The sequence below is a fragment of the Sphaeramia orbicularis genome, chromosome 3, assembly GCF_902148855.1.
Source record: "Sphaeramia orbicularis chromosome 3, fSphaOr1.1, whole genome shotgun sequence".
Classification (NCBI taxonomy): domain Eukaryota; kingdom Metazoa; phylum Chordata; class Actinopteri; order Kurtiformes; family Apogonidae; genus Sphaeramia; species Sphaeramia orbicularis.
Genome location: NC_043959.1, coordinates 30710304 through 30732850, shown reverse-complemented (window position 1 = coordinate 30732850; position 22547 = coordinate 30710304). Strand labels below are relative to the sequence as shown.

General features: G+C 36.2%; 1 protein-coding gene across 1 annotated transcript in view; it reads left to right on the top strand.

Annotated features, from left to right (window-relative positions):
• LOC115413880 (neural-cadherin) overlaps positions 1-22547 on the top strand; it is a 527604-nt gene that overhangs the window by 242733 nt on the left and 262324 nt on the right. The window contains exon 16 of the mRNA XM_030127006.1: positions 11186-11329. Coding sequence (XP_029982866.1) covers positions 11186-11329 — 144 coding nt within the window. The remainder of the gene's footprint in view (positions 1-11185; positions 11330-22547) is intronic.

Here is a 22547-nt window from a genome sequence, read left to right as displayed (position 1 = left end):
TTGCCTATATGAGTAATCAGGAAAACAAACGTCAAAGAGTGTGTGATTTGCTGAATGCACTCGTCACACCAAAGGAGATTTCAAAAATAGTTGGAGTGTCCATACAGACTGTTTATAATGTAAAGAAGAGAATGACTATGAGCAAAACTATTACGAGAAAATCTGGAAGATACTATTAAAGAAGAATGGGGGAAGTTGTCACCCAAATATTTGAGGAACACTTGCGCAAGTTTCAGGAAGCGTGTGAAGGCAGTTATTGAGAGAGAAGGAGGACACATAGAATAAAAACATTTTCTATGATGTAAATTTTCTTGTGGCAAATAAATTCTCATGACTTTCAATAAACTAATTGGTCATACACTGTTTTTCAATCCATGCCTCACAATATTGTAAATTTTGCTTCCCCACCCTGTACATATTTAGTCTTTTGATTTGGTGCAGAGAGATGCAGAGGGAAGGTGTGTAGTTTCAGTTTCTGGTGTAGTGCCTCTATACTTGGGCACCTGCAGCATAAGCAACTAATTACAGTATTAGAATATTATTTCATACAGTTGTATTTGTGATGGCTACAGTGTGGCACTTGTAGTTAGATTCATATAAAAGAGTAAGAAAAAAGATCAGGGCATTTATGTATAGTTTGAGAAAGCTGATGTACAAGGATGAATGTTTATTTATTTATTTAGAAAAACAATCAAAATGTGTAATGTTAGAACAAACCAACCAATCAGATTTGAGAATAGAATGATGTGCAATCATGCTTATCATGCTTACCGCTTATAAGTAGTACACAGAGCCTCTGTGATGTCTCCTGTTGGTTTTAAAACTGCCATTTTGAAGCCAGAGCCAGAGTCAGAGCCACCCTTTTTGGCTTTTTGGAGCTAAGAGCTAACGATAAATGCTAGTTCACTGACAGTGTATGTAAGCAAACATGGTTATTATATTCCAACAACAATTTGCATAACAAAATCATTTGTTTGTCTCTTGTCTTCTCAGCGCAACCTATTTAGTACTGTCAAGCAGTCAAGGAAACAAAAAAAAAGTTTAATTTAATAAACAGAGGCTCTGAAAATCTGACTTTGGCGGTGATCGAGCATTCAATCTCAACTGTTAATTGAAGCCTACATGACAAATACTGAACCTTTCTATTCACATTCAAATTGTATTCATGTAAAAATGATTGAAATATGCACCAGAACATTTATTATGACGAATGAGACCAGAAGGTTGACAGAGTTAATACTTTTTTTCATGATATTCCACACTGATCCAGCATTGAGTGGCAAGTCAGCATAATGCTCCTGCTAAAATATACATTTGAGTTGAATTTAGTTTGCAAAATCATTATTTCATGGAGATTACTTCTGTCCCTTTGTTCTCATTCTCTATTTAGATGCATAAACATTCTGTTTGTTGTTTTGCGATGTAAAGATTATGGTGACAGGTGTAACTACTGATATACCAGCTTTTTTTTTATCATGTATAGCTGAAATTGCTGTTTGATAAGATCTATTTTACCAGAGCTTTCCAAAGAACATTTAATCATACCACATATAAAGCCATTAGCTTTCATGTGAGGCTACTAAAACAGATAAATGTAGTTGCAGAAATAATAATGATTCTTAGGCTATTTTGCTTGTTGCTTACATAGTGATGGTGTTTGCTGTTATACTGTCTGAAACAAGCACAAAATGGAAGAAAAATTCAGACAGCTGCTCTATAAACTTCATTTAAGGCTCTGGGAGTCCATTGAAGGCAGCGATAATTTCTTTCTTCCTCTTTTTGCCTCATTCCCACATCTGTTCATCTCTGCGTATTGAAGGACCAAAGGCCATCTTTCTCTTTCTGTCTGACTTTCTTGCCCTCGCTCTTCCTCCGTCTTGCCATTTCTCTCTTATTTGCTGCCAGATGAAATGCATACATGCTCCGACGGTATAACAGAGAGACACCACGGAATGAACAGATGTTGAAACAGATGGCTGGATTGAGAGAGGTGTTGAAGAAACGGCAAGACAGAGCAGGATATAATTTTAATAAATATGATTATAGATTATTAACGCATCCTTCTTTCTCTGGGGTTGGCTCATTATGACATTTATGGCAATGTAAACAGAAGTTAAATATTAAGCAGATCAGAAACTAAGAGACTGTGAGGAAACTTGGGGAGTTTTTTTTTTTTATTTATTTATTTTTTTCTGCTTTATAAATGTTGAATGAAGTGGCATGGAGAAGGATGGGTGATAAGATTAACAGATACTTGGCACTGATGCATCAAAGAACTCACAACTATGTATGTTATCATAGTGGCAGTCCCAGTATGGCAATTCCAGATGGAACTAAATGAAAGTGGCAATGCATTTTTCTACCGTTTACAATGCAGATTGTCCATAGAATCTCTACAATTTAACACATTTATTACAAAAGCAAATGAATAGACATATCTGTGGAAATGATTACGAAATGAAAAGTAGATATTGAAGGTTTTGGGGTTTTTTTTGCCTTATTTAATACACATCTATATGGGCACCATTAGTTGCACGAAACATATCAAGACGGTACTGGATTTATTGCGATGTTGGCTGTTGCATAGCCTCATAAAAGGTGGCAATGGCATCAGTAATCTTTAGCTTCAGGTCACTGATGTCGTGTAACTTTGTTCAATATACGATATCTTTAACATAACTCCCTAGACAGAAATCCAGGGCAGTGATATCTGCTGAACAAGGTGACCAGGAAATTGGGCCATCCCTTCCAATATACCAGTCTGGAAATGTTTGAAATGCTGTTGGAAATTTTTTTAGGAAACCATGAACATGCAGTCCCCAATGTAGGGGTGCAGCACCTACCTGGAAAATGATGGTTGGTTGAAGGTCAACTAGTTGTGGTGCCACATATTCAGACAAAAAGTCAAGGTAAAGGTTTGCACTAATTGATCTCTTGTTGAAGAAAAATTGAACACTGATTCGATTGCACATGATCCCTCAATGTGATCAAAAATTTTGATTACCACTAAGCACAGCACTAAGCACAAAGAACAATTCTGATTAAAATATCTCATCAATTGCTTTTGCAACAAGTGATGCCAGGTGCAACAAACCCCGCCCCTCGCACATATTTCACCCATTATAAGTAAATGGGAAAATTTTTAAAATTCATAAAAAAAATTTGAACTTTGACCTACTGTTCCCAAAATGTAATGAGATCCATTCTGGGTCACTGGCAATCTATAAACCCAATTTGGTATGAATTCAACCAATAGTTTTGCTGCTACAGACATGTGAAATTTGGCCCATTACAAGTAAATGGGGAAAAAAAGATTAAAACAATTCATAAAAGATGGAAACTTTGACCTACTTTTCCCAAATTGTAATGATTTCTATTCTGGGTCACTGGCAATCTATAAACCAAATTTGGTATGAATTCAACTAGTAGTTTTGCTGCTAGAGTGTTAACAAACAAACAAACAAACAAAGCAAACTGAACCAAAAACAATATTCCTTTCCTTTCCTTTGGGGGGCAGGGTGATAATCTTTTAAATTGTAAAGAGACTTTGTGGCAAATAAAATCTTTGACTTATTAATGTACTTCAGCCTTTGTTTAACTGACAAAGAAAACACTTTCTCTGTTTTTACTGGCCAGTTATATTTTGTTAATATAAAGAAATTTAGATTAGACACTTTAAGAAAATTTGAGACAGAGACAATATTACAGTGAAAGGTTTATATAGTAGGAAGTACAGCTGAATCCATTAACACTTTAATTGGTGACGGGAGTATCATGAAGGAGTGTCCACCAAAGATTTACTAATAAACATGGATAATTTACAAAAGGGACCTTTGACCTCTAAACCTGGGCCTCTCATCCACATGTAAATGACATTTTAGATCACTAAAATGGACATTTTATGGAGCACATTCCAGTTTATATAGTTTGTCTGTATATGTGTGGATGGGTAAAAAGAAGAGATTAGAAAAGGACAGAGCCATACCCCAGTTCAGTCATGCCTATTGTTGGGTTGTAAAATGACCATAACATACATATCAAATAAGTGTATAAGTGAGTGTATGACCTACAGTAGATTATACTCAACATGGAGACATTTGGAGCCAGACAAATGCACTATTATGGTAAAATCTATACAATACATAAAGCAAAGCAAAATGTTTAAGTTAACTGAAGTTTATAAAGTAGTTTGTTGTTGCTGCTCGGCTTTATCACAGACTAAAGTCTGTATCTGCTGTATCAAATATTGTTTGTTTCGGCATTGAAGTCCACCAGAAGCAATGGTTTGTCTGAATATTTGTACTAATTTATATTCATTTGTACAGTCTGGTGTGCATAGTGGTGAAAGATTAGTATTATTATTATTATTTTTTTTTTTACAACAGTGGAAAATTCCCATTTCAAAAATAAGTATGGATTAGTCTGAACAAAGACAGGTTGTGGTTCAACATTTTTTGCTTAAAGTCATGAAAGAATTGTCAATCATCAAAAAGAATATTCCCCAATGCAAGGTTGTAAAGAACTGAGGTTTTTCATCATATACAGCCTATACTATTATGATAAGGGAGTCGAGGGAAATTTCAGTGTGTAAAGGCCAAGGGTGGAAACCACTGTTGAATCTGCGTGACCTTCCAGCCCTCAGGTGGTGATGTATGGGAAACTGTCATGCGACTGTAATGAATATAGACACATGGGGTCGGGAATCCAATGTGAAACTATAGTCTCTCAACACAATCCACCGCTGCATCACAAGCTCATCACATATGGACCAAAAGACAATGGAAAGTATGTCCAGGAGTCCACATGGCTGACCAGCATATGTATGAAACTATCACCCATATGAAAGCATCGATTGGAATTTTATAGACATATGTATGTGTAGGTTGTCATTTGTCCAGGTCATTATTCTTCTTGGTAGTTCTTCTGGGTTCAACTGGACTGGTTTAGCTCTTTTCAGCTAGGAGGAGTCAAAGAAACCATTTTTGTGACAATGAAAAATCCTTCCCTGAACAGAGGTGGTGGTCTGAGACACTACTTATCAAAAACCTGTAACACCATTTTTAATAACATTCCCAAAAACAGCGTTCAACCAACAACCTTCCACACCTGGACTCACCTGAAACCAAACAAACCCCCTTGAAGGATCTGGACAGTGACCCATCCCCCCAGGTCAACGACCCTGAAACTGACACACAATACCCACTAATGACCCTACCCCCAGGGGCACACCCCCCTTACAACCCTAACACCTAAACTGGGATTAACACCCACACAGACCACTCCCCCTGCCGGTTTCTAAATCCAGTTTCCCCCACCAGTTATTAGAACTGAGGAAGTCTCTTGGATGAGAGATGAAATGTTTTCAAAAGAGCTAAACCAGCCCAGCTGAACTGAGAAGAACTACCAAAAAAAGTGTTGTGCTATCAAGCTGACATCTTTTTCCTGACCTCTGAGGTCATTTCAGCAGGATATAATAAAAGTTAATGTAATGGTAAATGATAGTACGTGGTAATATCTGGCCTCATTCTCCAAAGACTGCAACAGTGTGGCCCCATAGTCACAGACTGTGGACTATTCTGTCTCCAATCTCTATGTATGAACATCATGAAGACATGCACTTTTGGCAAGGAGACGAGCAACTTGGAAGTCTTGGAAACAATAGCGTCCAAAAATGTCCACCTGCAGAAGTACAACTGGAACTGTAAAACGACAGCAAACATGTCTTTCAAAGCATGTGCTGCAAGCATCATTGTTACAATTAGGTTATATTTACTAAATACAGGATCAAATTAATTCAGAAATCACATGTTTTAATTTTCATTTTTTATTGTATTTTACAAAATGCCCAAAATTTTATGAAAATGAGCTTTAGAGGTTGGAACAGGGTGAGGAAACTCCCAAAATGATGGACTGAGTTTATGCATCTTGAGTTATTTCCTAAAATCAAACTCTGTGTTGCTGAGCTAAAAATAATCTTATTACCGGGCCATTGTTTGAAACAGATGAATACATCTGATTTTATTTTCTAGTTAGAGTTAGTATATTTATTATCTGGCTAAAACTTGAAATTAAGGCTTGTAATTAATTTGCTTCTTCTGTTGCAAAGATGTCTCCCCTCAAGCATAATGGCCTCTGGTGGCAGTCCTTCCCATTCTAATTAGTCCATGGACCATTTAATGACATAATTTAAGTTTGATTTAGTTAGTTGTTTTTTTAAGGTTTTGTTTTGTTTTTTGTGGCCACATATTCTACAACCAACTGTATGGGAAATAAAATGTGTATGATTATTTTAACAAAAACACAGGAATCAATGCATCAGTGTTACAATCATGTCTCTGCTACTTGTAATGCATGTAATATATGTAAAGGAGTAATGTTTTACGCTAAATTAAACACTACTTGTGACAGGGTTTAAAAAGACTTAGACGTGCCACTAGTTTAGAAGAACCATTCATTCATTCTTTCGTTCATAATTGTTTGAGAGGGTCGTCACAGGGTTGACATACAGGGTAATTCAAGAAGAATAAACCAATTTCATGACGCATTGCTTCAGTTCTCAAGCATCGTCATGGAATGAGTCAGTGAATATTTGAAAGAGGAGTTTCAAAGTTTGAGGTTTTTTTAAATGAAAAAGTGCCCCAGCAATGCATTGGTCAGAAGGGGGCCCAAGATTTTGGTCTTTGTGCTTGGCTTGCGAGATCCCCAGACCTCACCGTTTGTCATTTTTTTCTAGTAGGAATACGTAAAAGATCGTGTTTATGTTCCACCGCTACCCACTAATCCCGATGACCTTAAACATCGAATAACAACAGCGATCAACTCAGTGGATTGTAATATGCTGATACATGTCTGGGAGGAATTCTCTTATTGCATTGATGTTGTCCGTGCTGCAGGTGATGGACATTGAACACTTGTAAGACAGGAAATAAAGTTGTGACTTGGCTGGAATTTTCTATTGCTCTTCCTTATTAAAATATTGCGTAATGAAATTGGTTCACTCTTTTTGAATAACCCAGTATATACACTGCAAACCCAGACTTTGTATTTACTAAACTGCTTTAATTACAATATACTTAAATGTTTTAAGTTTTATTACATTACTATAAAATGTTAAGTATATTCTACTAATTTGTGGACATAATCGAAAGTATAAAAAAGTTCAAGTTGAATGGATTTAAATCACTAAGTTTTAGTCATGACCACACACTGTAAGCCCGGAATTTGTATTTACTAAAATGCTTTAATTACAATGCACTTAAATGATTTAAGTTTTATGATGTTACTATAAAATCTTAAGTATATTCTACTAATTTGTAGACATAGTTGAAAGTACGAAAAAGTTTAAGTTGAATGGAATTAAATCACTAAGTTTTAGTCATGACCACACCTTTTTATCACTGCATTGCATTGTGGGTATTGGGCATGTTGTTGAAAATGTGTTATTTTTATGTGCAGGGGTTCAGCGGAGTTGTGGTGTTAGTGTTCATTTGGATTTAATGTGTGTATGGCAGTGTTTATTGGCCTTTTTGTGTTTGTTTTTTTTATTTTTGTAGAGCTGCACCATGAGTCAGAGCCATAGGAAGAACAATCGCTTTCCTGTTCATCTAAGATTGTTGGAAATCTTAATGTCTTGTCAAATTAAAAGCACTTCCTGTACTGGCAACTGACATTGAGCTAACCTCCTTTCATGTTACAATATATAAAGTTGAATAATTTCATAACTATTTTGGTCAGGAATAGGATTTTGAGTTTGATTAGCTTAAAAAAAGTTGTTTAATCAATGATAAAATAATCTGGCTGCAATTGAGAAAATTAGTCAGTGTAACCTAAAATGCTGAGTTGAATAGTTGGATAGTGGGGTTGATTTTACACCAGATTTAAAGTACAAATAAGTTGTCTTTTAGTGTTTTCTACTTAATAGTTTAAGTTCAATACTTTTAGCATTAAAGTTGAACCTACTTAAACCAATTGATTAGTCGATCATTACTCAAATCATTTAAGTGCAATCACTTGCCTCAAATTTTCTGAGTAAACTCTACTTATCTGGGCTTACAGTGTACGGTTCACTCTCACATTCACAGCTTTGGGTGTTTAGATCTAATTAACATATTAGGTGCATGTCTTTGGATGGTGGGAGGAAGCCGGAGAACCCATGCACACATGTGGAGAACATGCAAACTCCAAACAGAAGAAAAACAACCATTCAGGGTTAATTCATGTTCAGCTTCACACTCTAAAAAATTACAAGTTGGCTCAACGTAAAAAAAAAATTGATGTAACAATTTCCATTAATCTTTTTTAAGTTATTTCAACTTGGCCATAATTGCTTAAATACCACAAGACCTCTCTAGTTAGGTAAACTCTATTGCTTTAGCACAAACATGATTTGTTTTTTGCTCTACAAGCTTAATTAAGTCGAACCAACTTAATTTTAATTGTGTAAAAACTACTCCATTTAGTTATACTGACTTATTGTTTTACTTTTATTCTACTCAAAAATGTCCATACAAGTAATTACCTTAATTTTTTGAGTTGCCCTAACTTATTTCGTTCATCAGAACAAATTCCACACAGAAGGTCCAGTTACATGATTATATTTCTTAATATTGCTCTGTGCATCTCAATTGTTGCATCTGTCTGCACGTTGATATCTCAGTTGTTCACAATACTGCTGTCCCCAACCTGTTACAATCAGTAATTTATACTTGTCAGGTTATTAGGAGTTATATTGAACAATACTACCACAGATGTCAATAAACAGGAAAGAGATCGTTTGGCCTATGGCTCTTACTCACGGTGCAGTTCAAACACAAAAAGGCCAATAAACATTAGCGTACACACATTAGCTCAAAATTAACACCAACACCACAACCCTGCTGAACCCCTGCACATAAAATAACACATTTTCAACAATATACCCAAGACCCACAATGCAATGCGGCAAACACACTACAATATATAGTACAATTTTAAATTAGAAAGGAGCAAAATGTGTATTATTCTTAACCTTAGCCTTAAAATTTGGTAAATTTCTGTGCAAAATCGTGTTTGTCACTTTTTTTCTGTGCTTCCCTCCATTTCTTGTGGTAGTCAGCAAAACATGTCCAGGCATGTTAGCTTTATACTCAGCTTTTAGAGGAAGCTTACAAGATTTTTAAGTTGTATTAACTTAATGTACTTCTTTGTTAAGTTAAAGGCAGAAATGTCTGTTCAAAATCAATATGTTACTAAGTTAAGACTGTTTCCCTTATTTTTCATTTAGACCAACTTAATAAAATAACTTATCAACTGATTACAATGTGTACATGTAACAAACTTAATTTTTTAAGCAGAAAAAGATCTTGATTTTAAGCATAACTTACTAACCACATGAATCATTTCTTAGAGTGCAGTAGCATTTATCTCATGTTCATGGTCTCATGGTCTAACTAGATGCAAAAAAAACAACATTTGAGAGTTGTTGTTTTTTTTTTCCACCTTTTTTTATGTTTTGTGCATTTTTCCCTCTTCTATTTTACTTTAATACTGACCATATTTGAAAAACAAATAACAATAAAAAATCTCTATGTACCTTGACATGCAACAGGTGAGTTGAAGAAAAGTAAACCCTGGAAACAACAAAAAAACCTCCAGCATATTGTTTGGCTTCTCTAAACTATAAAGCAACATTTTTTGTCTTTTTGACCTTCATAGTTGAATAGTGTCTGAGTACGAAATGAAGGAAAAACAAAATCCTTAACACGATAAACCCAGACCACTGCATTCTGGGTGCTTCTCTCTTAATCAGCTGCTTATTATAGTTTTCACCAGTGTTAAATCATTTCAGCATTCAGAAGACTATTAAGCACTGATGTTACCTTCAAAAGGTATTGATTTAGTTTTCTTGTATTACTCAAAAAACAAGCCCTAGCCCCAATCATCACATCATCCAAGCGAGTTTCAGTTTTCACACAGGTGTTCATTAGCTTGGGGACTCTTTGTGTTGCTTTTTTAAACATTTATTAAGTGTCTTGTCTGACGATGAAGTGCCTGATAAATATGTTCCGAAACATGGCTAATCTAATTATCTCCCTCTCCAAACTTATGCAAGGCCTGCTTAACATTGTATCATTCCAGCTGTGTCCTCTGTGCTAATTAGCAGAAGAGCATAACATGAATTTGCCTTTTTTTTTTTTTTCTGTTTCCTTTTAACATGTTCCTCTTTTGTTCATAAACATCTGTTCTTTTGATAATGGTGCGAAAAAAGCAAACGTCACCTCCCTCACGTATTTCGCTAACAGCTCGTCTACGCATCCACCGAGCATCAAGAGATGCCGCGCAGAAAAGAAACTGCTGTCAAATGGTCACAGAAATAACCTTGATACACACTGTTTTCGTGAACGGAAAACAAGCTACTTCCAAGCTAATGAGCGGGGTGGGGTTGGGAGTGTGATTTTTACACATACATATCTGTGAATGTGTGAAAACATGGATGAGCAAGCAATGTTAACAGACGTGCAGGATATTGAGCGGATGGCAGCTACATTTGCCTATCTGCTTTCTGTATATGTTTTTTTTCCCCATCCTTCCATTTCTCTTTCCTTTCCATGTCTGTCTGATTCCAAACACGTGCAGAACCCCGGCATCTGCGACTTGTTTTGTTATAGCTCCGAGGGCTGCATTAGTTTGCTATCTGTGACATGAACTCTGTACCATCTCTTCCACCCTGGCTTAAATAATTTATCTTATCTTCAAGCGTGTATTGCAAATTATGCTCGTTTTGATACCAATATCAAAGGAAGCGTAGTTTGTTAGGTTGCTCAACTACCGAGCCTTACTCTTATACCCCTTGGGTGCTTTGTACTCCGTTGCAGCCGGCAGATGGATGCTGAAGATAAAATAAAACAGCTGGATTTAATAGTATTATAGCAGTGACAGATGACAGATGTAATAGAAAAGCAGATAGAAGGAAGGTATTTTTGTTTCTATCTTAATGCATGAAGTAATATTTAGCTTCCTGTGTGTGTTGCTGTGTGTGTATATACTCAAAAAAAAAACAAAAAAAAAACACTGAATTGTTGCATTGCGAAAAGAGATAGACAGGTGTTCAGGTTGACGTTGACAGAATAAGAACAACCTCATGTTTATAATCACCTTTCTTCTCTCTCTCATCCGTCTTCATCTCCCACTTTATCTGTTTTGGCAGATACGGCGTATGTTCGCATATTCATCAGCGATGTGAACGATAATAAGCCGGCGTTTGCACAGTCATCCTATGAAGTCGACGTGGATGAAGACGCAGACGTGGGCTTCGCCATCCTCACCGTCAGTGCCAACGACGGGGATGAAGGTCAGTGACATACAGTACATATACATACATAGTGTTGGGAGTAACACGTTACAAAAGTAATGCATTACAGTCACTGATTACTTTTTGCTGTAACGCAGTAGTGTAAGGCATACTAATCGATTTTCAGTAATATTTTACTTGGTACGTGTTCAATAGCGCTTGTGTTAAAACATGCTTTTCGTTCATAATTCAAATGAAAAAAAAAAAAAACAGCAAAACTGTGAGACATTAAGGAAAATTGTGTCAGGAAAGTTCTGTTTCCTGTTGGTGTTCAGCCAGTGGGTGAAGACGGTAGAAGACAGTACACTGGCCACATGGACGTATGCTCAGTACTAACCCTAAGCCTGCTTTACAGAAGCTAGTTAGCATTAGCATGATCCCCGTGATCAGCAATGACAAGGTAAGCTAACGTTTCTATGACTAGTTAGAATTCTTTTTCAATTGCAGATTTATCTACCGGTGTCCCCCTGTTTGAACATGTAAAATGTTGAAAAAATGCAAGCGTTCCTGTTGGGATTCGAACATTGTAGACCGTTGTGATGGTTGGAAAACAACAAAGACTTCGTGGAGAATGGATTTGCTTCAATCAGGCAATCCGTTTATTTGTGCACAAATGAGAAAACTGACAGACAAAGCTACAATTCTGAGACAGTTATACTGTAACAAGTAATCTGTAACGTATTACAGTTTGGAAGTAACTTGTGCAACACTGTACGTAGCACATACATATGTTTTTTGACAAATCCACTAGCATGGAAACTTCTCAAGTGGCAACTTTTTTTCTCTTGCATTTTTCTGCTACCCTTTTACTTTCTGATTAAATAGTAATAATAATAAGTTTGAACCATAAAAACTCTGCTGTGTTTCTGAGAAGTGCTGCATTATATGAGTTTGAATGGGCTTCTGTATGGAAACGGTTTTATATCAGCCTTTCAATATAAGGCAAAGAAAGAAGCTCTCAGACATCAAAAAGGTCTACTTCACCATGTGGAGCTTGGAGATGTTTTATTATTTTCCGCCATTAAGATGTTGCACACAGCTCACATTAGAGGAGAGGCAGAACTACAGCTGGTCGATGCCTTTGAAATCTTTGGTGAACATTTTTTTAGCAAATTTATTTGCCTTGTATGTAATGGTCAAGTGAAAAAATGCCCTCAAAGAAACAGGTTTTTGTTGGAGTTTGTGTAAATGGTGTCCAACACACAAAGGCAGACATGTACAGTTATTTATTCCACAGATAATAGTACAGTATCAGATACTTCTTACATGTGTATATCATCTTAACCTAAGTTTTAACTTCACATAAGGATGAAAATTCACACTGAAGATACAGTATGAATGTAATTCAGTTTGACAGCACACCCGACCAAAATATATGCCATTATAACAACAAATCTGTAATCACTGTACTGTCTCAATTGTTCTCCTGTAAAACACCACCAAATGTGTCAACGATACTTAAAAAACTCATATATATATATATATATATATATATATATAAAAATAGGTTGACCTTTCCACTGCACCCACACTAATTAAGAAGCCTTGTTAGGATCTGAGAGCTTCCAAAGACCCTGATACAGTGACTTAGAGGGACTTATCTCTGTGGTAAAACATGTCGACACGCTTAACTATCATGACCAGAGGCAAATGTCAGCTCTCAGTAGAGGAGTCAAGATCATTGTTAGTGTCCTACACAGAAAATGATCTGTGAGCACCGTGGCTGTCTCTATCAAAGCACATCTAGAAACTGGGAGGGACTCCAAATTGCAAAATTTCTGTTGGTCACAGCTCACTGAACAAATGGGAAAAAAAAGAAGTTTCCATTGTCAGTATATGTGGTTTGCATAGGATATAAGATGAGGGGCTGCATCAGACTTCAAGGCACAGCTGAGTCAACTGGAGCAAACTTGGTCGTCTAGAAAAAAAACATCAACACAAAATGAGAAATGCTGATCCACCCACCATAAAAATGGATAGTGCAGCTGTTATGGCTAATGTGGTCGCATCCGGAAGACTGACTTACTTATGTACTTTTTGGCTGCTGGATACACTGCTTTTCCTACTAAATTTGTTTGTCTGGTTTGTGTGATCTTAGTAAAAATGGATGAGATAGACCCTGAAAAAAACTGATGAATGAAGCCGAAGAATGATGTGTTAATTGAATTAACACTGTCAAACTTCCACTCACTCGTTTGACATCTGTTTCATCTCTCAGATGCTGATTTCACACAAGGATGCACCTACATACCACAGTGTTCATCAAAGTACTGTAGCTGTTCATGATAAAGTTTTACCCCCTGAGCTTTGTTAATGTATAGTTGATATATTCTGTAGTATTTTAACTGTTAACCTTGCAGTAACCGAATATGTCTCTGGTGTCAAAAATACGGCCCGTGGGCCAAAACCAGCCTGTGAAAAGGTTAAATCCGGCCCGTGGGATGAATCTGTGAAATGCAAAAATGACACTGAAGATATTAATAGTCAATGGTGTTAAACTCATTTTAATTCAGGCTCCACATACAGACCAGTATGATCTAAAGTGGATCTGACTAGTAAACTACTATCATAATAACCCATAAATAATGAGAATTACAAAATGTTCTTTTTTTTTAGTGTAAAAAAGTAAAGTTGCATGGAAATGTTTACATTATAAACTATCCTGTCACAAAAAATGTGAATAACCTGAACAAATATGGACAACATGAAATGTCTTAAGAAACGTAGGTGATATTTGACCGATATTTTGCGTGTTACTAAATTTGTGTATTTGTAGATCCATGTCTAACATATAATACAAATGTGTAAATGATAAACTGAGGCAGAATATTATTTTTCTAATTTTTGTATGTTATTCATATTTTTTAAAGGATAGTTTGTAGATTTTTAAATATTTTCATTATCAGATTTTTTTTAGCTTTTGATTTAATTTTGCAACTTTTTCCACCATGAAACAAAGAGAAAAGTTTGGAGTTGTCATTATTTATAGGTTATTATATTATTATTTTACCGGTCCAGCCCATTTGGGATCATATTGGGCTGAATGTGTCCTCTGAACTAAAATGAGACTGCAATCCATGGACTATGTCATTGTGACAGGCTGGGGTTGTGCTTTGTAACCAAAAGCTTATACTCTCATGATCACTAACAACAGCCATTGCTCCAGTGTCTGGCTTTCAATTCCTATGTTTGCCTATTTTTAGAGATGATGTGACTAAAATTGGACTTGCAAATATGAGCCTTGTTTCTTATATCACTTTAATTTCTCAGGTGTTTATTACTTTTTGGAAGGGTGTGTGTGTGTGTGTGTGTGTGTGTGTGTGTGTGTGTGTAACCAAGACATCCAGTCTGACATCACTAAAAGCTGTCAGTAACCTTATGTAAAAGCAAACATACCCTTTCTCTTTTTTTCTCCAAAGGATTGTATCTAAGCATTAACTGTCGACTTAAGCACACACTCACTTGCTCCTTTTCTTGGCAGAATAATAAACCCTCTAATATTAAAGCAGGAAGAAGGCTGAACAGTGATGATTCATCAGCACACGATACAGCGGAAAAAACCCAACACCTGCTCTTAACAAAAAAATAAAAATACTAAGTGAAGATACCTTATATTGTTATGATAATTTATGTAGATCTATTCATGCACAAGTAATATAATGTTTTAACACTTCAGCCTGTGGTTTATCTGATTCATTGGATCAGTATAGTTTGTGTTGTACCTGGATGCATCATAACTTCAGTTTAGTGTGTATTCCCCAAAAGCTCTACATTTGATATGGAACATATTATGCTAGTGTGTTTGCTTTTGGCTTTTGCAAGAAGTTCAAATGAATTCTGTCAGCCAATACTCTGATACTCTGAAAGGTCTCTTTAGGCTCCGTTTTTTATTCAGAATTTTCCAAAATGACCCTGAGAGGAATCATCTTTAAATTTCAGCTCAGCACACACTGATTGGCAGAAGTAGTGATCCGGACAGATAATTTTTCTTGCCTTAGCAATTCATGTCTGCTTAGAAAGAAACCAAAAATATATACAAAACCATAACCAAAATAATTGCATGACCTGAGCACTATTCGGACTGGATTAGTTTTACATAGGTACGTGGGGTGAAGTAATAATTGCAAGGGATTTTAGTCCCATCCAAATGTGCTACATCAGTAATCATTAACGCACAGTGTCAGGAAAGATGACAGTGACTTTTACCTTCTGTAAAAGGGTCCAGGAAAATGACCCCAAGTAATACTAATTAGGGCTGGGCGTATTGATCTGAATATCGATAGTATCAATACCAAGGTGAGTATCGGTATCAGATCGATACTAGCGTGATGAGATCAATTCTTTTGTTGCAGTTTCTCTTCTATATGTCCAGCAAAGTACTCAAATTTATTCAGAGTTCATGCCAGCGCAGCTTCTTTCCAAGTCTGTCTGTCTATGTAAACAGCACATCTCTCTCTCTCTCTCTCTCTCTCTCTCTCTCTCTCTCTCTCTCTCTCTCTCTCTCCCCCCCCTGCTCAGAGTCAGAGCACTGAGTGAGAGCAGCCCATGATGGCAGAGAGAAAGAGAAGTGCTGTGTCGACCTTATTCACTGCAGCTGACAGGGAAACTGCCACATGTAATGTGTGCAATAAAGTCATTTAAAAGTAGAATTATTTTATTATTGTCATACTGTTAAATGTTTTAAATCACAGGTGTCAAACATGCGGCCCGGGGCCAAATCCGGCCCGCCAAAGGGTCCAATCCGGCCCGTGGGATGAATTTGTGAAATGCAAAAATTACACTGAAGAAATTAACAATCAGTGGTGTCAAAATCATTTTAATTCAGGTTTCACATACAGACACATACAGTCCAATTAGATTTCAATTGGGTCAAACCAGTAAAATATTATCATAATAACCTATAAATAATAACAACCCCAAATGTTCTCTTTGTTTTTTTGGTGTAAAAAAAGTAAAATTACATGAAAATGTTTACATTACCAAACTACACTTTTATAAAAAATGTGAATAACCTGAACAAATATGAACAAATAGAAATGTCTTAAGAGAAGTAGATGCAATTTTACCAATATTCTGCCTGTTAGTAAATGTTTTGTGTGATTTTAATGCACATGTGTAAATGATAAACTGATAAACTGAGGCAGAATATTGTTAAAATTGCACTTTTTTTCTTAAGACAATTCAAGTTGTTCGTGTTATTCAGATTTTTAAGGAAACTTTGTAGATGTAAACCTTATCATAATATAATTTTCTTTTTTCACTGTTACTATTTTACTGGTCCGGCCCACTTGAGATTAAATTGGGCTCAATGTGGCCCCTGAACTAAAGTGAGTTTGACACCCCTGTTTTATATTGTAGGTAGTTAATAAAAAAAACATGTTTATTTGCCTAAAATTTTTGTCCTGTGTTTTATCATAATCAACTAACTAAAGACAAAATTACAAAATTATTCAATGATCATGACAGTTCAAGTAAGAAGTATTGGTATCTGTGATTTACTTGGTATTTGATCGATACCAAAATTCCCAGTGTCGCCCACCCTTAATACTAATCCCCTGCGAATATATCAGTAGTTAATATGTGTGTAGATATTCCGTCATATCCTGTTTACAACTGGTTTTTCGTGGATTTTCAAGCATGGAGGCACTTGAAGAAGCACTCAGTTTTCCAATAGGCAGTCGGACAAGTGCGTGTAAAACCTCGTGTACTGTTAGAATTGGCGTACGACAAACACATTTCAGAAGCAAAAGAAGGTCAAAAGCAAAACAAAAATGTTAGTAGCTTAGTCATCCAGTTGATGGAACAGGAAGCAACGCAAATGACAGGAGGGGACGGCGGTGCGTTAATGGATTTACCCCTCCCACTTGTTGTGCAAATTGGCCAATCCAGTCTGAATAGTGCTTTAGTTGATTAAGCTTAATATTATTCTAAATACAAAATGAATATGTAGTCAAGCAATTAACTTGTTTGGAAATGAATACTCAGGCGTTTAATGATAACAATTTGGTATATGTATTTATTTGTTTGCTTGTTTTTTTTTCTGATATTATTGATTATTGATGTATGAAGTTATACTGAAAATAATAGTTTTTTTTTTGTTGTTGTTTATATACGTTCCTTTATAAATTCTTCTCCTTTACTAAAGGTCCAGAGTTAGCTCAGAAAAGGTGTGCACCAAGTTAATTTCATATGTATTTGTGGGAGTTTTCATTTCAAAGTACTAATTTTTGGGTGGAGACTAACAAGATGTACTAAGGTTTGCGACTGTCGTTTTACTGCTGATTGTGCCTGTGTTTAAAGCAGAGAAAAAAACATGTCTTAACCTGTTTGTGGGACTGTGACAGTAATGCTGAGAATAGAGAGCAGGTGGTAGGAGAGAGAATTTTCTCTACTCGTTTTAATTTATTTGAGTGACAGAGGAAGGTGTTATCAGAGCGGATTGAACGTAAATCATTCCACATTTTCACCTGTGTTGTTCCTGGTGCTGAGATCATTATTGGAAAGAGGTATTGACCAAATCACCAGGAGGCTCAACAGTAGGTTTTGCTTTCCCAGAAAGTAATGAAACTTCATGGCAAAAAAAAACTCACATGTATGATGACATGAAGTTTTCAGCTCAGCAACAGAAAAATATCCAAGTCTTTTTCTTTGTTCAGTAGCTGTTGCAGACAGTTCGCAATGTTTCCTCTGTATTATTGATATTAAAAACAATATCCCAGCTACCATAGAAAATAAATGTATCCACAACTCAACTCTGAATTCAGTGCTATAGTTATAAAGCTATACATGCATCTATAAATGTTATATGTGTGTCTCATATGCTTTAAACACCCGTTGTCTTTCATTTCCTCTGTGGAATGAGTTTTCCCTGCACATATTTACTTCAGTTGTAAAGGTGATCCAGACATGCCTTTGTGAGCAGACTGGACACTGCTATTTTAACCCTTTAACTGCCTGTTTGACCATATGGTTGAGTTACTCATCAGGTTCCTCTTAGTGGGTAGTTAAAGGGTTAAAGTACAGTTATTTAGTCACTATATTAGACAAGATGACATTCATCCATCAATTTCTTCTTGGTCTGTGTTGCTGTTTCCAGAGTAATACATGTATAAAGCCTATTATGTTGCATCTCTGCTGTAACCAGAGTCTTTTATTCGCAGTCGAACTCAGAAATTTGCACTGGTCTTGGTAGAGCAGTGCATGTCATTACTGAAATGAACTGGCTACATCTGTGTTCACAATTTTGCAAGTTGTTAGTAAATCACCTGTAAAAATTAGAGACTCCCCTCTGTGCTTTTTTTTTTTTTTTTGATTGCCCTCGACAATTTGCTTTGCTTTAGTGATTACAAGGGGGAGCTGTCAATTCAGGATATATTCAAGAAATATTCAATCAAATGTAACTGATTTTGACATTTTTATGCAGAAGCCTTGATTGTTGAAGACATTTTGCAGCTGGTTGTGTTGGCTACTCGATGATGACAAGCTGACAGAGGATGAATTTATTGCCCATATAACACATATTCTGGGTCAGCAAATGATCCCAAATGGGCTCCATCTCATTTGTTTTTATGATTACTTCAATATTGGAAGAACATCTGTGATATATCCTAAATACCAAACACATTCATAAAATTCCTCCTCATCTTTTATGAATTTATTAAAGCTCCGCAGGGCAGATGTGGCCCACTGGTCGCCAGTTAATGATCACTGCCTGTAGAGCTCCACAGTTCAGACTGAGAAGCTGTGAGAGCCACTGCCATTAATCAGTTACTCAAAGGATCAGTTAGAATAGTTTTTTAGTTTTTTTTTTTTTAAGAACGATTTTCTGGTTGGTACTGGTTTACTTGTTTTTGTCATATATCTGATTGTAGACACCAAGCAAACTGATAGAGAAATCAAATTGATAATGAATTGATTATATTTTTCATTTTGGGATCGTAAATCCCACCCTGTCATGATTTTGTCATTTTTATCTCTATTAAAGCATATGCCAAGGTATGTTGGCACACAAATTCTAGGCTGATACTGATGTACAAACTGATTTAATTTTCTGTTTGTTTTCATTTTGTTGTTATTCATATTTATTCCCACTTTAGTTCTGGCAAAATCTTAATTACATAATCAATCATATAATCAATAATTCATTATTTATAGAAATAGTTTTACTAAGCTGTTTTAAAGTCTTTCAGGCTGTAACTCCATCCATCCATCCATCTGCATTGGATGTGTTTCCAGTTCATCACAGGGCTGATATACAGACTAATGCTAAATTTTAATTAGATTAATCACATGGTTGCTGAATAAAACCTTTAATATACCACAACAGGGGCAGAACAGTGGTACCATGGTTAGCTCTGTCACCTTACAGGAAGAGGGTCCTTTCTTCAAACCTCATACCCGATGTAACTCTAAAATTTCTCACAAGTGTGAATGTTAGCGTGCATGGTTGTTTATCTCTATATATCAGCCCTGTAATGACACATGACTGGCAACACATCCATAGTGCACCCTGCCTTTGCATGTTAGTCACTGGGATTAAGCAGTTTGGAAAATGAATGAAGTGGTGCCAGATACAACAAACCCCGCCCCTCGCACATATTATAGCATATTTTGAAATGGATCCAGCTGATGTCATCATGTCTGTGCCTGTGCTGATGTCAACATATCAGTTGCCTCTATATATGTGCCAAGTCTGAAGTAAATTGAAACAAAATTGATGTTTGTATAGACATTTGAAATAAAAAAAAAAAAAGATGTAAAAAATTCATTAAAAAAAAATAACTTTGACCTACTTTTCCCAAAATGTAGTGACATCTTTTCTGGGTCACAGGCAATCTTTAATCCCAATTTGGTATGAAATCAACCAACAGTTTTGCTGCTACAGACGTTTGAAATTTCGCCCATTATAAGTAAATGGGGGGGATTAAATTCATTAAAAAAAAAAAAAAAAAATCTGAACTTTGACCTACTTTTCCCAAAATGTAATGACATTTATTCTGGGTCACTGGCAATCTATAAACCCAATTTAGTATGAATTCAACCAATAGTTTTGCTGCTACAGACATGTGAAATTTCACCCATTATAAGTAAATGGGGAAAAAAAAAAAGATTTTAAAAATTCATAAAAAATTTTGACTTTGACCTACTTTTCCCAAAATGTAAACAGATCTATTCTGGGTCACTGGCAATCTATAAACCCAATTTGGCATGAATTCAACCAGTAGTTTTGTTGTCAGAGAGTTAACAAACAAACAAACCAAACCAACAACAATACCCCTTGCCTCTCCTTTGGGGGGGGCGGGGTAATAACACAGTAGATAAATATCAGTCTAATCCATCGGTGAAATTAAATCTTATATGTTGATAGTGATGTGTGACTGATATTTGCGTGCATTCCTAATTTGAATTGTACTAAAAATTTGTGAGCTTAAGTACTCTTTGCCTTGTATGACTGTCATGTAATTCCATTATGATTCTGTCCATGATGACTAGTTGAAAAGCACAGACAATGTACTAAGAAGAAAGAGAGAAACAGCAGACTGTGGAGAGTAAAAATAAGTATTACTTTATCTAACATTTATCATATTGGAGTGCAGGGTCCCACTATGCACCTCACGCTCTGTTGTGATGAATAACCCTCAGCGGCTACACATATGCACAGCCCTATCAGAAGACACATGTTTGCTCACTTAGTTGTATGAGGGTAAGAAGCCTGCCAGAGTCAGAATAACATTATTACCACCAGCAGAGTGAAAGTGGGATGTGCTGAGACAGTGGGTGTTTGAAGTAATGGCAGGAAAAGAAGAGTGAAGACATCAGAGGAAGTGATTATGAGCTGCTGACAATAATGAGGAGCATATAATTAAGATTCACATTACACACTTTATAATAAAACTAGCTTATTTAATGAATTTCCTGAACATTGTTGTTCTATTTGATGTTGCGAATCACTACATTTGGATATGCCAGACGTGAAGCTGCATCCTTTTAGTCATTTATCGACTCTGCTGGATCTGCAGAGTCTGCAAAATCGAACAGATATACTGAACCCCTGTAGGGTTTGAAAGGTGGCTTTGAAAAGTTCGGAGCGTTAGTCTTTGCGCCAAGTTGTCAGCTTCAATTCATTGCACTTCTGACGGATTCCAAATGCAACTTAGAGTTATGGCCATTTTTAGAGTGTTTATGTTATTGTCGCTGTCGGTTGATGTTGGCCAATTGCAAGGCTGCGGTGTTCCTCTGGCGCTTTTTGTCGACACACTACAAAACGCTGATTCTCAGTGGCATAATGATAATGCGTTCTCCTTCCGTGGCAGTGGGAGTTACTTATCGGCATGTGAGAGAGCATCCTATAAAAGTTGTATTTTAATCAATGTGAGCTTTGGATGTTCACAGTCCCAACTTACATTAAAATATAGTTTGGATAATGCAGGTAACAATAGTCGCTTTTCCATTGAGCATCTGCGTAAAACTTTACTGATATTTACTAAATGTCGAAAAAAACAGAGGTGCGTAATGCTGGTTTTTCCAATAAATCACAAATGCGATGATTTGTTTATTTATTATCATGAGATGACACGAGAAGTCATTCCATAAACATGGCGATGAATGTAAATATGGTGCTGATTTACAGATATCTACATTATTATACACTGAACAAAAATATAAACGCACCACTTTTGTTTTTGCTCCCATTTTTCATGAGCTGAACTCAAAGATCTAAAACTTTTTCTGTGTACACACAAGATTTATTTCTCTCAAATATTGTTCACAAATCTGTCTAAATTTGTGTTAGTGAACACTTCTTCTTTGCTGAGATAATCCATCCACCTCACAGGTGTGGCATATCAAGATGCTGATTAGACAGCGTGATTTTTGCACAAGTGTGCCTTAGGCTGGCCACAATAAAAGGCCACTCCAAAATGTGCAGTTTTATCACACAGCACAATACCACAGATGTCACAAGTTTTGAGGGAATATGCAGTTGGCATGCTGACTTCAGGAATCTCCACCAGAGCTTTTGCCTATGAATTGAATGTTCATTTCTCTACCATAAGCCATCTCCAAAGCTGTTTCAGAGAATTCATGAAGAAGACTGTGCGAGGAAAATGGTGGTCACACCAAATACTGACTGGTTTTCTGACCCCCCTGGACCACCCAATACAGTAAAAGTGCACATTTTAGAGTGGCCTTTTATTGTGGCCAGCCTAAGTCACACCTG